This window comes from Toxotes jaculatrix, chromosome 21, assembly GCF_017976425.1.
Source record: "Toxotes jaculatrix isolate fToxJac2 chromosome 21, fToxJac2.pri, whole genome shotgun sequence".
Classification (NCBI taxonomy): domain Eukaryota; kingdom Metazoa; phylum Chordata; class Actinopteri; family Toxotidae; genus Toxotes; species Toxotes jaculatrix.
The window spans coordinates 1,465,993-1,482,990 of NC_054414.1; the positions used below are offsets into that span (position 1 = coordinate 1,465,993).

General features: G+C 42.6%; 1 protein-coding gene across 1 annotated transcript in view; it reads left to right on the forward strand.

The window, feature by feature from the left end:
• Positions 1-733: 733 nt before the first annotated feature.
• ryr2a (ryanodine receptor 2a (cardiac)) overlaps positions 734-16,998 on the forward strand; it is a 109,148-nt gene continuing 92,883 nt past the window's right edge. The window contains exon 1 of the mRNA XM_041029386.1: positions 734-781. Coding sequence (XP_040885320.1) covers positions 734-781 — 48 coding nt within the window. The remainder of the gene's footprint in view (positions 782-16,998) is intronic.

A 16,998-nucleotide genomic window follows, 5' to 3' on the forward strand; every position in this document is an offset into this window, starting at 1 on the left:
TAATTTTTTTAAGGGTCCAAGCTCCAGCAGTATTTATTTATTTTTTACTTACAGACACACATCAGACACCAAAAAAGTCCACCAACAGGTGGCGCTGGAATCAGGATTGTACCAGTCCGAACTGCCATGGCTTGGACCCTGGTCTAGTTATTGTTAGGGCCCGAGCACGAAACGTGCGAGAGCCCTATTGTAACTGAAGGAATTATTATTATTATTATTATTATATAATTAAAGATACTAATTATAATACCATTGATTTGCTAAGCTGAGGTATTAGCTTAGATTCTAATTTGCTATATTATGTAATAATAAACTATTAGGGTTTTTTTGATGAGTCATTATTTGTGAACTACTGCATGTTGCAAGTAATTAATCATTAATGATAATGAATGATATTATGGATGGTAAATATTATATTAGACAGATATTTATTATCATTAGTATGCTGATAATAATGATCACTGTTATAATGATGATGATGATAATGATGATAAGCGGGGGGGAATAGCTCGCGCACACACATACTCGCTCACACCTGTGCAGCTCCTCCCTCGGACAGCGCGCGCCATCCAATGAGAGACAGGTTCCACAGTGCGTTGGCTTTCGCCGTCTCGAATGCACACACACACACACACACACACACTCGCGCGCGCGCGCACACGCACACACGCAGAGCCATCCTGCTCTCTCCACACGCAGATACACCTCGAGCATCTCCGTGTGAAAGCTAACCATGGCCGAAGGAGGAGAAGGCGAGGATGAAATCCAGTTCCTGCGGACTGTAAGTGCTGCTCCCGTTCCTCTGGAGCCGAATGTAGGCGCTGTGCTGGGTGTTACTGCGTCTTTCTGCTCGGCTATACGTGTATGCGTGTGAGTGTGTGTGTGTGTGTGTGTGTGTGTGTGTGGTGTGGGCAGGGAGTTTACCGCATTCAGGATGACAGCTCCTGTAGATACTAGTCATTGGTCAGTGAGTCCGCATCATGCGGACAGGACTGCAAGGATGGAAGAGGTGTGAAAACCCACTGACAGACAGACAGAGGGAGAGGAGCAGAGATGTTAGAGCCCGTGTGGCTGTCATTTGTCATAAAGAGGAGTTTAGCAGCGTGCAGACTGTGTGTAGTCGCTGCTGTGTGTGTGCGTGTGTTGGGTGGATGCGGGATGCGGGGCGCAGTGCGGTGCAGACTGGCAGCATGAAGCCTGCTGCATCTGCTTCACTTCTCCTCCATCAGCTTACAACACTGAAGCAATGCCACGGTTCCTTATGTGTGTGTGTGTGTGTGTGTGTGTGTGTCTGTGAGTGTGTGTGTGCGCGGCCGTTTGTGTTTGACACGAGAAGGAGCTGTTGCTTTTCAAAAAAAAGTCACGTGAATAATCACACGTGAATTCCCTGCACATTTATAGTATTTACTTTTTTTTTTTTTTTTTTTCTAAGGGGAAGAGGGTGGACACACAACTCTGCACACATATGTGCTAATGTACACACATGAATCCGTCTGCGCGAGTGAACATGTAGTTTAACCTAAAAAGCCTGATGTGTGAGTGTGTTTCTGCCAGAGCTCAGATGATCCAGTGCAGATCCCCTTTGTTTTTGGACTGGTGTCAGTATCTGGACCACAGCAGGAAGATGCACTGCACTGGTGTTAAGATGCCACGATTTGGATGAAGTTTGAAACGATGCAGTGAAATTCCTGAATTTAGGGAAGCTATGGATGCTTCAGCATATTCAGACAGACTGCATTTTAATGCTGCATCCACTGATTTTTTTTTTTTTTTTTTTTTTTTAAATATTAATAACAAGTGGAATGACTGTGTGTAGCATGGAAGGAGTCAGTCATAGTGACAGTCCTTCAGAGAATTATGGCCTGACTCTGCACTTCCCATAAAGCCAGTGTGGGGGGGCAACAGCAGAAACAGTAAGAGACGAGCTGGTGAACATAGGGTTTAGCCATAACACATTAGCCATATCGGCTTTACGAGGTTACCAGTGCTGCCTCCGGGTGGCCGAAAGAGATGAAAAAGAATATGTAATAAGTGACTTTAAGTTATTTTAAGTTCCATCCATCTATCATGGATGTTTTAAGTTCCATCGTCATGGTGGGATGGGGAGTTTGAGGGCTAGAGTCACCAGTGAACCTAATCTGCATGTCTTGGAACCCACGAACCCAGAACCTTCTTGTTGTGAGGCCACATCATATACTGTTGTATAGTTTTATATATAGAGAGAGAGTGGAAAATGTTTCATAGAGAAGCATGCCTCATTTATTATTATTTTATTTTATTTTTATATTTTTTGGGTGTGTTTTTGTGGTACTTCGCATTCTCACCTGCTCTCATGGAGCTACACAGAGGCAGTTGTTGTCAAAGCAGCGTTCTGTCAGTGGAAATGGACAGAGTCGTGTTCAGATAGCTGTGTTACACGTTGTACTGGACTGTTGGGATGAAGAAGCAGATGAGCCCGAAGCCAAAGTTCTTGATTTACATTTCCTCTGCTCTCTGATGACGATGAGCTGTTGCTGCTGAGTGAAACAAAGGCGTCTGATACACGCTGCCAAAACGAGGTCCCTTCACAGGGTGTCTGTACTCCGACATTCAGACAGATCTCAGATCAGGACTTGGGACTCTTTTGGCAATTTGTGGATCAGTTTCATCAGGATACGGTATGTCCAGCTGGGACGGGCACACACAGAACATATGGAGGCTTTCAGATATCTAAACCGGCCTTGGAACACCTTGGTACTCCTGCTGGTAGATGTGGCTGTGGAAAAAGGATTTGGATTCATGATGTTTGGAAACCTGTGTTTTACACAATACACATCCTTTAAACTGGCATCGGGAATTTTCTTTTATATATGCCTTTGATGTAAGGACAGAGCTGACTGCAGTGGAGGTTCCTGGTTATATATCTATACACACTGGCCCCCAACAGGCCACCGGTCACCATTTCAGCATGTGGCAGCCTGTCGGCCATGGTCTGCAGAGTGAGGTGCTGCTCTGTTTGGCAAAGGCTGTTCTCTAATTCCTGTACACACTGGCTGAATGGAGGGTCAAGATAGAGATATATACCTTTTATATATCTATATATCTATCTATATCTATCTATCTATCTCTATATCTCTCTCTCTCTCTATATATATATATATATATATATATATATATATAGAGAGAGAGAGAGAGAGAGAGAGAGAGAGAGAGAGAGAGAGAGAGAGAGAGAGAGAGAGAGAGAGAGAGAGAGAGAGAGAGAGAGAGAGAGAGAGAGAGAGAGAGAGAGAGAGATGATATCTGTTCCTGTTAATACATGGGGAAAAAAACCTCATATATAAATAATAAAAAAAAAATGTGAACAAAAGCAGAGCTGAAATATGAAAAGTAAAAAAAAAAATTAAGTTAATTGGCAACAATTGTGATACTTGATTGAACATTTAAGTCATTTTTATAAGAAAAAAAGGTGCCAGCTTCTGAAATGTGAGGATTTGCTGCTTTAAATCTTTGACTGTCTTTGATATTTAAATAAGATATTTAAATATTTAAGCTTCAGCTCTGACATTTTATGGATCAAACAATCAATGGAGACAATAATAAACAGACTAATTGAAGAATTAAAATAAATATTTTTGCAACCCTAAAATATACACACACAAATAGAGATAAAAAACATGAGAAAATAAACTTTGCAGATAATTTGGCAGTGAATGGTGACACCTATTGAATTATTAATAATTATTAACCGCAGGCTCACATTTTACACACCTGATGAGCTGTGTGTGTGTGTGTGTGTGTGTGTGTGTGTGTGTGTGTGTGTGTGTGTGTGTGTGTGTGTGTGTGTGTGTGTGTGTGTTTTTTTTCTAACCACAAACTCACAGTTGTGGCTGCAGAGAAATGAAAAACTCGAAACAGTATTAATGTCAGTTTATTTACTGGTAAATGTCAGTATCAGGCCACCTGTTAAATGTATATTTAAAAAAAAGAAGATTCTGGGTTTGAGTCTGCTGGCAGGGTCTTTTCTGTGTGGAGTGTGCATGTTCTCCCTGTCCCTGTGTGGGTTCTCTCAGGGTTCTCTGGCTTCCTCCCACAGTCCAGGGACATGGACATTATCTGGTAAAATTTTGTGTAGCCTTTCTCCATTTAGATTGAGGCTGTAATACTGTTCAGTCTGAGGACTTCCTGTCCCAGGTTCCAGTGTTTTGTCTACATAGTCTCCACAGGACAAGTGTCTGTAGTTGTATCACGTCTTGTCAGTACGTGCTGTGCTGCTGTAGTATTAGAGTGACACCGATGGTGGTTCAGGTGAAGTGCTGGATGTGTCCACCACTGGACATACAAGACATACCACCACAGAGGAGCAGAGCTCAGAGGACAGAGGGGATCATGATGGGCCGCTTCACAGGAACCGGACCCAGGGAAGACACCGGAGCTCTCTGGCTTCATTAAACGCCTCATTAGGTGCAAGTGACTAACGTTTGGACATGTACTGCATCTTCATCCGAGTCAAACGGTACTGGCTGTGACAAGCAACACTCATTGAAGTGGACAGTACAATACAGGAATACTGATATCTGATCCTGTTAATACATGGGGAAAAAACTCATTCAAGTGTCATATGGCTTTGACAAAGAGTAAAGACTAATAAGGTCTTAGTAAGACTTGCTGGGATACTAATGGGGGGTTATCCAAGGTAAGATTTGGAAAGTCCAGAAGAGCTGGAGGATTGAATAATTTGATCCTCTCCCAGCCAGCAGAAGACTTAGCTCTCAACCTTGGCTGGAGAAGGACTCTACTGATGCTCTGCTCATGCTCTTCGGCCTAAACCTAAATGTTATTTTTTGGCTGAAAATAACCTTTTCGTGCACATTATAATAATCCAGGTGGCTGGTGGCAGTGCAGTGGTCAGCACTGTGGTTCTCCATCTTCCTCCCACAGTCCAAACGACTGTGTGTTGGATTATCCATAGGCGTGAATGGTTGTATGTCTCCATATGTTAGTTTCATGATATAGGTGCAAAAACACACCTTTTTTTTTCCTCAAAACTTTAATCAGACGTATTTGCTTTACAAAGCAATACGTTTTAATGAGCTGTCTCAGATTGAAAGACAAGCCAAGGCTTGTCGGTTTTCCTCAGTAGGCAGTTAATTGGGTGAGGGACAGGGTGGGGGGAGGGGGTCCAGAAAATTCCATGAAGATGCAGGGGGAACAGAGAGATAGGACGTCCACTTCCTGTCCTCTCCGTCAGCCTAGTAATGGTTAATGATAGGTCTGTCAGCATCAGTCCCAGTTTCTCGTCTCGCTGTAGATCAGATCGTACGTCCACACCAGACACTTCACTCTGCTGTTTCACACACGTAATGCTATTATGAATTTCCTGTTTCATATTGCAGGAAGTGGTGAAATTTATTTGACAGGTCACTTTAGTTAATCGACCAATTGGAAGAATATTATTAATATATTATTAGAGCCAGTGATTGGGTTTCACACTCAAGTAAATGAAACGTTTTCTCCTGGTTGATCTTAATGAAAACAGACTCAGGTCAGTGATTGGACTCAGTATCAAAGTGTGTGAAAGGCTCTTGATTATCAGTAGTTTATATTGTAGAGGAGCAGCTCATTATTTTTTAACGAGCCCAGCCTTCTCACTACATCACCACTGACTTTACCGATAGCACGGCGGTCGACAGCTGTTTGCTCCTGCCAATAATGTTTAGCTCCACGGCCTCTGTCTGTCTCTGCCGCTCACACTCGCTCGTGTGACACTAAAAAGCAGCAACGTGTTGAGATTTCCATCCAGAAATGCTGAGTTTCTAATATCAGGTGTATGTGTAGTAATTTACATCCAGGCTTTTTGCCCCCCCCCCCCATCCTCTCCTCAGACTCTCATCCCCCCTTCTCTCTGCCTCTTCTCTGTTCCTCCTCCTCCTCCTCCTGTTCACACCCACCCCCCATCACCCCACCCCTCTAAATCCTGCAGCACTCCCCCTGCTAAGTGCACTTTGAATGCAGATCAATACATGGTTACTGGTGACTGCTGATGTCTCAGCACAAAAGCAAACAGCACGGCAGCAGCCGTGTGTGTTTGTGTTCGTTTCATCTCTGTTAGAGGGAAACGTCTGTGTTTGCAGACTGTGGAAATGGACTGAGCAGACAATTCCACTACAGAGCCACCACAGGTCAACTGAAGGAGCGCTCCACCCATAATCTTTTTTTTTTCTTTTTTTTTTTTTTGTAAGACATTCGTCCCCCTTTAGACTAGAAGAAAATGAAGCATAAATTACAAAGTCACCTCAGCTGAGTTAATTCTGTTAGAAGAAGTGAGACCAGTCACACACTTAAATAACATCTTGTCAACCATATAGTAAATGAATTGGGGAGTTTAATGATGGAAAAAAAAAATCCACATCAGTGCTGATTTATATGTAAGAGTTAAGAGTTAATGACGGGCTAACGATAAGAGAAAAGAAAATGGAAGGTGCTATGGTGATGATGATGAGCTGTTTTCTTCCCTGTGTCAGCCACAGCTGATCCAGGATACTTGATATATTTGATATGTTATTTTCACGACCGTATAACTGAAGCAAATATTCACCATGTCACGTATGCTGTCAAATAATACCTAATAATAAAATAATTCATGGAACTTTTCTTTCTACTTGGTCACAACTGCAAATTGTTTTTATAAATATAATGAAAATCCAAGAATGATAGCTTTAGTTAGCTACAACTCTGAGATATCAATGTGTAAATTGTTGTATTTGATCCCATTTAAGGGTCAGCCATAGATTTTGGCCTGGGGTCATCTGTACCCTGTTAGCCCCCCCCCCCCCCCCGGGGCTGATGTACAGATACGAGAGCGAGGATTGGCTCACAGAGTTCGGACTGTGGTGCTTAGACTTAGGTGCAGCCATGCAGAGCTTGTTTGTGTTTGTATAAAACTTACTGTACCCATTCTGCCACTTCAGCACTGTCCTAAATTCATCATGGGAAGCTCGGTTCCCCTTGTAAGGACATGCTGACTGGCCTGTGGAGCAAAACAAGTTTTTTATTAACACACACTGCTGAAGCAGTATACAATTTAATACACAAATGAAAAGTAGGAGCAGTAGCAGTAAATACTAAGGAATGCAGAATGGAAAATATGAACATATAGCTGATATTCTGGCTGAGTGTACGTGTGCGTGTGTGTGTGTGTGTGTGTGTGTGTGTGTGTGTGTAAAGCTTTTGTTGTTACCATAATCTGGAGACTCATGGTTGAGTTTGGCAGGTGACAGCTGTTCCACATGCATCTTTGCCTTAGGCTGTTCATGCACATGGTTAATTTATTATTTGTAGAACAAGTTCAAGTGGTAAAGGGGATCAATTTAAAGGAAAAGAAAAAGAGTAGAGATTAAAACAGAGGAGATTTGTGAGGCGGACTGTCGTATTATTTTTAGATTTGATGTTTAGCGGCATTTGTCCCGCAGTTTCTCTTCACCACAGCACCCTAGAAAAAATTGAGTGTTGCAAATGTGTGTTTTTTGTGTGCAGGTGTTGTTTATACATCAGTTACAGTGTAAGTGCTGTCAAACTGTTGAAATGCTTTTTTTTTCTCCTTTAAATGAAAAGAGAACATCATACAGGGGCGGTGTAATAGACTCATAAAGTGTGGGAGTTTGCCCTGTGCAGTTCAGGGTGGGGGGTGGAGGGGGAGGGGGCAGTGTAAAAAGCAATAGTCCTCCATCAGCTGTCAGTGGACCACACACACATTGAGAGTGATGAGCCCTTTTTCTCAGCATGAAAGTTTAATGACTTCCCTCCCAGTTTTATAAATGTTATGTCCTCGCTATGAGCCACACAATTCCCTGACTATCTATCAGCCAAACACTCTGCGCCACTGTGTGTGTGTGTGTGTGCTTGTACTGTGTGCTATTCGTGTGAGGACCAGTTTGAGTTTTAAACCACTGAAGTGAGGACATTTTGGGAAAAGGAGGACATTGTGGCTGTTTGAAAAAGCTGTTTGAGGGTTAAGGCCTGGTTTTAAGGTTCAGGTTAGAATCTGGTTTAGGTTTGGGTTAGGGTTAGGCATTCAGTTTTGATGGTTAAGGGTTAGGGTGAGGGTCTAGGCAATGCTTTATGTCAATGAGTGTCCTCACAAAGGCAGAAGTATAAACATGTGTCTATGTGTTTGTCTGGTTTGTTTTAGCTGATCCGATTGTCCATCTAAAGTGGAATATGGACAGTGTGTGTCCTGTCCTCCAGAAGGCTGGAGCAACTTTCAGACATGGAAGGCTTCGTCATTCAGACACTATTGACTTTTACGTTAACATGTCTTTAGCATCTGGAATCTACTGTGTGCAGATCAGAGACTCATTTTGCTGTTGAAGCTTTAAGTATACTGAGCATCATGAGTGACACTCATCACTTCACGACACAGTGAGCCCACTCATCCGTTTTCACATCGGCTTCATCATTTAATGGTATTGGAGCACCAATTCTGCAGCTCTAAACCGTCCATAGGTGTGAATCGGCTGTTTGTCTCTATATATGAATCCTGTGGTAGACTGGAGACAGGGTGTCCCCCCACCTCTCGCCCAGTGTTTGCTGGGATTGGCTCCAACCCCCACCCGACCCCACAATTAATACAGTGATATTAGAGTCTCTATTATTCATACGTTTCACCTTGTGCTGTGGTATTTGTGTTAAGGCTAGGGGTGAATGTGTGAAAGGGGTTGTAGTGTAACAGTAGTTTGACCATTAGTGGGTAAAAAAATACTCCACACTACTGCCTTCACCAGCTTTCTCTACAGGTCCCCTATGCATAGAAGTAGTATTTTCTCTGTGCTAGGAATCGGGGACAAATAAGCCGTCTGGTACCATGTGTGCTTGTGATAGTGAACCCTGGTATATGATTCCTTTCCTGCAGTTCAGCCTTTTGTCATTTTCTGGCTCTGTGACTTTTTAAATGATGGTGTGTGTGTTCTGCTGTGGTTAAAAAAAAAACAGACTATATATTTTAGTCCACACTCTTTGATGTCAGCTGTCTGCTCACCTCTGTGAGAGTGAATATACACTGTTTGATTTCTGCCTTCTAAATAAAGAAAATCACTTCTTCAGGTACACGGATACTGTTGTGCATCTATCGTGTATCACAGGACCACTGTTATCAGGAGGAATATAAAATATAGTGTCATTTCTGTGATTCCCTGTGATCTAGATGCTTGTGGCTTTCAGAAGTCAACACACTATACTTACTACATACTTATACAACCCCTAGAGGCCAAAATACTGTTAATAAAGAGGGTACGACCCCATGAGAGAGCATCGTCTTGCTCTGATGACACAGACCAGCATGCTGAAGAACAGCGTCCACTGGTTTCACTGGTATTTTGTCTCCTATAGGAAAAGAGAGAAGTGCATCTGAAATTAGTTTCCAGTAGATAACTGAACATTTGAGGCAAGTACCGATGAATATTTGATCGCTGTCCTCAGTCCCGACCTTCACACCTGGGCAGAAAAGAGCAACCTAATCACATCAAAGCAAGCTGCAGAGATGGCCGAAGCTGTTCTTGCGGTCTGACGACCCACTAAAAAGCCACGCCACTCCACACCATCCAGTCCAAGTCGGTAAGACAGTGGGTCTTAGATTCAGTGAACTCAGTGGATGGTTCATAAGTACAACCAGCAGCCAGGTTAGTAATAGTCACATCCTTGTCAGGTAGGATTGTCTTCCCAGGAATATCACCTTTCATTGGTAGGCTTACAGTTTGATGGATTCATGGGGACAGTGTAGACTGCCCTATAACCAGCGTCAGTATTCAAGTTGATGGCCAAGTGACAGTTCTCCCTGTCAGTGAGAGTAATGGGTAAACTTCCTGATGTTGACAGATCCAGACCATGTTGTGCAAGGAATAGCAGAATGCAAAGGAGACATGATAAAGTTGAGGGAACTAAGATTGTTGAGCCAGTTTCAGAGGCAGAAATTGATGTGCCAATGGTCACACCTAGTGATATATCCACAGAGACCAGATGGTGCTTTCCAGCAGCGTGAGGCCCACGGTTTTGCAGCCGACTCTGTCTCTACCTTGGCGGCAGGACATTTAGGCCAACTCAAAACCTTCTCCAGAATGACAACTCACTTTTACTGGTCTCAGCAGTTTGCTGACACAGTTCAGTTTTGCAAATCATGTCCACAGTGCCAGCTAACAGCACCAGGAAAGGTAATAGGCCTCCACTTGTCACTATGCCAGTTGTAGACACCCCTGTTTCCCACATTGCCATGGACGCTGTATGCCCACTGGAGAGGAGCAGTTCAGGTCCCAGGTATATTTTAGTAGTGTATATATGTAGTGTAAGATATTATGAGGCATTCCTCTGAAGAGAGGTCAAGGTCTGCCAGATTGCAAACTGAGGCTGGGATCCCCAGAGAAATCACTGCTGATTGTCATCATCTAAATTTCATGAAATGAGAGACTGTTGGTTCTGGTTTCCTGTGCAGCTGCAGCTCAGGAGCTAGAGCGGTTCTACCCACCAATCAGAAGGGTCTGTTCGATCCCCAGTCCTTTTCCAGTCCTTATGTTGAAGTGTCCTTGGGCAAGATACCCTGAACCCTTGATTGCCCCTGATGTATCATTGGTGTGTGAGTCTGTGTGTGTGTGTGTGTGTTAGTGAAAACACTGTATGAATGCGAGTGAATGGATGAACGCCATTTGTATCGTAAAGTGCTTTTGAGCGGTCGGCAAGACTAGAAAAGTGCCATATAAATGCAGTCCATTTACCATGTACCATTTTCAACCATTTCTTCCTGATAGACTATTCTGCATGGGTCATGTCGCAGCTGTCTCTGCTCTTTGCTTTGGTGCAGAGTAGAATTTAAAGCAGTTTAAAGGCACATTAGGTCGTGGTAGAGAACGGTGTCATCTGTCTGGGGGGGGGGCTTGGTAAATTTGTAACAGCACAGCCTGATACCCGCTGCAGGGCCTGGTGATAGGTCAAACACCATTTAACACAAATACTGGGCTTCTATATGGATGTTTACCCAAGTTTTTGAGCATTTTACTTTGTACTGGTAACTGTCTACAGCACTAATTCCATCAGTACGACAACAGAGTCATGTCATGCTCACCGCCGTGCTGCTGTTGAGGTACACCAGTAAAACTCAACACTTCCTGCAGATGTTTCATATTAAAAGGAAAGGTGGTTATTATGTGTCTCTCAGCTTTTATTGTGGTAGGCTTTTATTGTGACGCATGTGACCAGGAAGTGTTAACAGTTAGTTTAAAAGTGATCAAATAAAGCAAAACGAAGTGACTGAACTAAATGAGTGATTGAAAACCAGTATTTCTGTTGGAGAAAGGAAGCCAAGAGCATCATTATAATCACCATCATTATAATAAAATAAACCTAGGACAGGACAGGAAAATTCAGAATAAAAGCCCTTCTTTAATATAAGCCTGTTTCAGATAAAGACATGAGTCTCTCTGCAGCTGAGGTAAATAAAAGCCATTATTGGAAACTTTGTAATACACCTATGCTAATATATCTCTGATAAGCTAAAACTGGATCCTTGTATTGGCCATGCATATGTATCAGTCCGGCTCTAAGTGAAACCCCTGAAATAAATATGAAGGCAATAGCTTCTCTCTCCTCTGTTTCTCATTTTAATGTTTCCTGACTCAGGGCCCTATTTTCATGGTGGTGCCAAGCAGCAGAACTCTTTTGGTATTTGCCTGACCTTGAAATTTGCTTTTCCTGCCCATGGTATTTTCATGCCAAGCCAGAGCACGCGGTGCACAGGTGGGATCAGGGAAACAAACAGGTGGGCGGTTCATTCAAATGAGGTAGTGCAAAGTATTTTGGTGGAAAGGTGTGTGTCTCAGACTCACATCTGTTTCTGACACAACAATTTAATCTGCTGCCACTTCTGTGATTTTATTAACAAGTGCAAACTAAATACACTAAATGACTTCCTGGCCAGTGCAGGCCTGTAAATTGGCATTAAAAATTAATATGCATCTGTAAATCAGTCTGCATTTATCATTCACTCATAAATCAGAGTGTGGTTCTTCCAGTATCTGCTGTCCACAGCAGCTTTATGCTGTATGCTGAAGCTGCTTCTTCAGTTCATTAAAATCCCTGCAGCCGTCTGAAGGCAGCAGGACACATATGTTAATAATCTGCAGCCTCTGATTTAAGAAGTGTCACGTCAGAGAGCAGTGCCATTACACAACTGTCCAGCTTTCCTGGGAACAGTTCTTTTTGTTGAGCTGCTGTTATAGTGTGTCTTTGTGATTGGTTCAGCTGTTTCAGAGCGATGAGCCATGCGCTCAGTCTGCTGTATCGCTTTCTTTCTCCCATCTCCAGAACCCCCCCCCCAAGTCACTAGAGTTTGGTTGACTGCTCTTCACCAGGGCTGGTCAGGCTCAATTAAATAGCGTAGGCCACTGATGAATAAATCAAAAGGAGCGGTGAGGCTGATTGGTGGATTCATAATTAATGTTGGACATAATATAAGTCACTGCACTGCTGTGATTTGTGGTTATTACTGTTAGTGCGTCCTGGCAGGTGAACAACTTGAGTGTGCCTTTTGTGCTGCACTCAAAAGTTAGGAGGATTGTTTTTGTTTTTTTTTAAAAATTAGGTCACTTATTCATTACATTTCAAAATGTGCAAATCAACACTTTGGCCTTGGTTTTGTTCACGTTATTTTGGTGGGGGTTATGGGGATTTAAATATCTTTTTTTATATTTATTGCTCATTTGAACTGCGGAACCTGAATGAAAATAAGGTTCATTTGTTTTATGGCAGGGGGATGAGGCTCACAGTGACACATGTTGATATGAAATGGAAAAAAATCACTGCAAAAATATGAAGGACGTGTGATAGGTGGGATATAAAATGCATGGGAATCCCTGTTTGAGCTTTTCCCTGCAGTTCAGTATGTGGAACGTCAACTGAATAGACTTGTAACTGCATACAGCTTTACAGTCTGTAAGCCTGGGCTCCCCTGGGCAAATGACAAATTTTGCTGACTGAAAAGAAGTAAATAGAACCACTGCAGCAAACAGACATTTAATTAATTAATACTGACTTTCTTTTTAGTTCATTAACTACATGCTGATAATTTTTCATACAACTATATGTTTCTTATTATCAACAAATTCCATGTTCAGACACAAACCAACACTGAATATTTTGCACTAATAAGAATTATGTGTTTCATTTTAATTTGTTTTTATTTGTGCTGATGCTTTGGCAAAAAAAGGTGAACTCTCATGCAAGTACAGCAGAAATAAAAGAAAGAAAGTCTGTATGTGTGTATACGAGCGTGCTGGGGGGGGGGGGGGGGGGGGGGGGGGCGCGTGCTTTAAAAGTGAAACACGCTTTGAAGGTGACCTTTAACAGGTTCAAAGGATGAACAGAGAGAGGATGAGTCAGAATTTCAGCAGGGGATGAAGGCCTCCCATTTTATTCAGAAATGACGTGGCTGTTAGAACGTCACACAGCTCTCCTGATATTAAGCTTCAATTAAACAATTCTAGAAATGGGAAAGGTGTTTAATAAAGAAGGTGACGTCTCCAGACTTGCCTGGTCCTACCTGGGTTAGTTCTCCGGCTTAGATTGTCTGCCAGGACGAGCTGTCTTCCAACCAGTCTGCTGGACTGAAACTCATTATTACCAAACAAAAAGGTCTGTGCTTCTGATTCATTTAAAAAAGAAATGTGCTGTGAATCCACCACAAATCTGCTGGCCTCCTGGTGAGCTAGCAGCCAACGGTGACACAACCCCCCCCCCCAAAAAACCCCCAAAAAACCAGAAATCATGAGCAGGACTCAATTTATTTAGGGCTGTCAGTTTTCAATTGAAATTCAAACTATCTACTCAAAAATCTACTTATTAGATATTGTCTTGCCAGTAATTCATTTTGTCCATCCCATTACATGTAGGGTTTATCCTTTTTAAGGGCCACAGGAGCCAATCCCAGCTCCCTTTGGACAAGAGGTGGGGTCCACCCTGCAGGGGCGTCGCAACCGTGGGGGATGTGGGTGTTTTAACACCCACACCTTTCCTGGCGAGAGGGTTCAACACCCACACTTTTTTTTTTCTGCAGATTTTCCGCAGTTTTGCTTAAACGCCTCACAACTTTCGCTCCGTTTCTCTGGCCGCTCTGTGTTCACGCTCGCTGCGGCTGCATCCTCTCCCCTCCCTCTCCTGTTCTTACTTCAAACGGCTTCAGACACCGCCTCTGAGTGTGACCGGCTGATGATTGGTTTTTCTGCCTTAAGTCCCGCCTCTCTTGCTGTTAGAGTTATCTATCGGCTCGTCCTGAGGAGGAGGCGGGAACTAGCTAAGTTCATAGTTCACACCGGCACCTTTTTTTTTTATTTTATACTGAGTGTGTTTTTGTACTTTTCTTTCTTTCTTTCTTCTCTTTCTTCTTCTTTCTTTCAAACTTTATTGGCATCCATCCCTCACACTTCTGAAACACTTGCTACACCTCTGAAATTTTATGACAGATGAGATCATTAGATGATAAATACTGAGGCATCAGTGCATAAGCAGCCTGTTGCTGTTGTAGCTGCTGGAGGTGGAGCCTGTTTGAACTAATTCATATACAAGGACATTAGATAAATTGGAGGGGTCCTGATATGATTCATTTGAAAGGAATGAAGAACAAAGTTCTCGTACACACATCTGTTTTCAGTGTTTGGACTCTAATCTTTGATTTCTGGTGAGATATCAGATCATGGGGCAGCACACTGGTGCAGCAGTTAGCACTGTTAACGCACAGCAAGAAGGTTCTGGGTTTGGATCCGCTGGCAGGGACTGTTCTATGTGGAGTTAACAGGTTCTCTCTGTACCCTGTGTGGGCTCAATCCAGGTTCTCCAGCTCCAGAGTCCAGAGACATGCAGGCTCATCTGTGACTGTAAATTGTCCATGTGAGTATGAATAGCCCTGTGATAGACCTGTGACCCAGGATTTGGACCCTTAAGAGGATAAGCGATATGGATGCTGGACATTTTATCTTTGGAAATGAAACCATGTGAGAAGTTTAGAGGGAAGAATGACTTGTGCGGTGGAGCTGTTAACAACTCATAGACATCTGAAATGTGACCCTGACTACACCAACAAGTACCTCAAAATTATACTTAAGTACAGTATTGAGTTAATGTTACTTAGTTACTTTTCACCACTTCAGGCCAGTAGCTATCTGTCTGGATAACTAGCTGTGTCTTAGAACGTTGTGCTGAAATGCGGCTGACCAATATCAGTGAAAATGGCTAAAACCATATCCATAAAAACATAACAAACATAACCTGTGTGAGTGTGTGTGTGTTAGTGTGAAAGAGGAAAAGTGAGATGGCATGGCACCCCTCACTTCTCTGTGTTTCTCTCGTCCTCGCCGCTTCTCACTGCAGTGCTCTTATGTAATCTGATTGATCATAGCGGAATGTTCTAGTGCAGAGTGGATGGGAAGAAAGGAGAGAGGAGAGGAGGGAAGGAGCAGAGCTGAGGAGAAGTGGGAAGAGGAGAGAGAGAGAGAGAGAGAGAAAAAATTAGAAAATGAGAGGAAAACACAAGGCTGAGGAGAGTTTTCTCTGCGACTGAGGACCCATAGCATCTGTAATTGTGAACAGTTTTTCATTCTCATTGTGGCTTCAACACACATGATATCGAATAACATGATGAGCAGACGGTCATGAAACTGGCTGAGCACACTGATGATCACACTGAGGACCGTCACAACTGTAGCTATTCACCCTCTGCCCGAGGGATGGTAATGCTGGTTGGTCCACTACTGCGGTCCAGTTTGAAATACAGTATACAACAATATTGTGTACACCTCTTTACAATATCACTGAAATGTTAAATTATTCTAAATTGTACAATCTTACAATAATAATAACAATGTTAACACTTGATCTTATGTGTAGTTAAAAACAGGTTGGACAGACAACACTGAAAATACAGCCCCAAAGTCCAAACCTCAGTGCAACAAAAACCAGTTGACTTGTGATCACTGCAACAGAGGTGATCACACCTGTGATTTGATCAAGCTTATAAAAGAACCTCCTCAGTTCTGGTGAGGAGCTGCCTGAACAAGTAAGAAACCAGACTGTGAGACTTCATAAAGATGGAGGAGGGGACACAAGATTGCATCAGCAGGCGACTGAACATAAGCTGAACCACAGCTGCAGCAGAGGTTAGGAGGTAGAGGAAGAGCCACGCTGACAATAACAGAAGGTGCAGTGATAGAATCATCTGTGAGGAAGCAGAACATCTCTCCACTGATTAGTGTTAGGCTGGATTCATCCACGAACAGGAGGACTGAATCTATCACCAAAACTAAAGGTGGACGTTCAAAATATTAACCAAATAAAAGACTGGAATCTCACCAATGAAGGGAGTATTTAAAATAACTTAACATTTTTATTGATATTGACCAGGTGTACCCAGTTTTGTTGTATGTACAGACATTCTCATACCTCTCAGGATTACATGGTTTTTAATTTGGCGATCTCCTCACTTTTTATTTAATTCTCTGGATCAAAAACTTAATTTATTCAATACTTAAATTTTTAACCAAATGCCTGCGAACAACAATTTCCTTCAGCTGTAGTTTGCAGTTAGTGCTACTTACCAAATGTTAGCATGGTGAGCATGGTAAACACATGAATGAATTGTAATGAGAACAGGATACCAGACTGTAATATGGCGCCCATTCACTTAAATGAAAATTTGCTTGCTCACAAACTTTGCACAAGCAGAGCTGTAGCTTCGGGGTTTTGTTCCACGTTGTGAGGCTCTGCTGCAGATGTGCGTTAGTATTTCTCCAGCTGACCCTCTACTGCGCACTCACACTCTGCTCATTGACTTTACGCTGGATGATGCCACACACTTTAAAATAGCTTCTTCTAGTCTCTTGGAATATTTATAGCTATAAAAACCCTCCATGGATTCAACATTTACACGACACAGAGTGATAAATTACCATTTTTGTTGTTAAATGTGTCTTTTTTACAGATGTTTCTTTT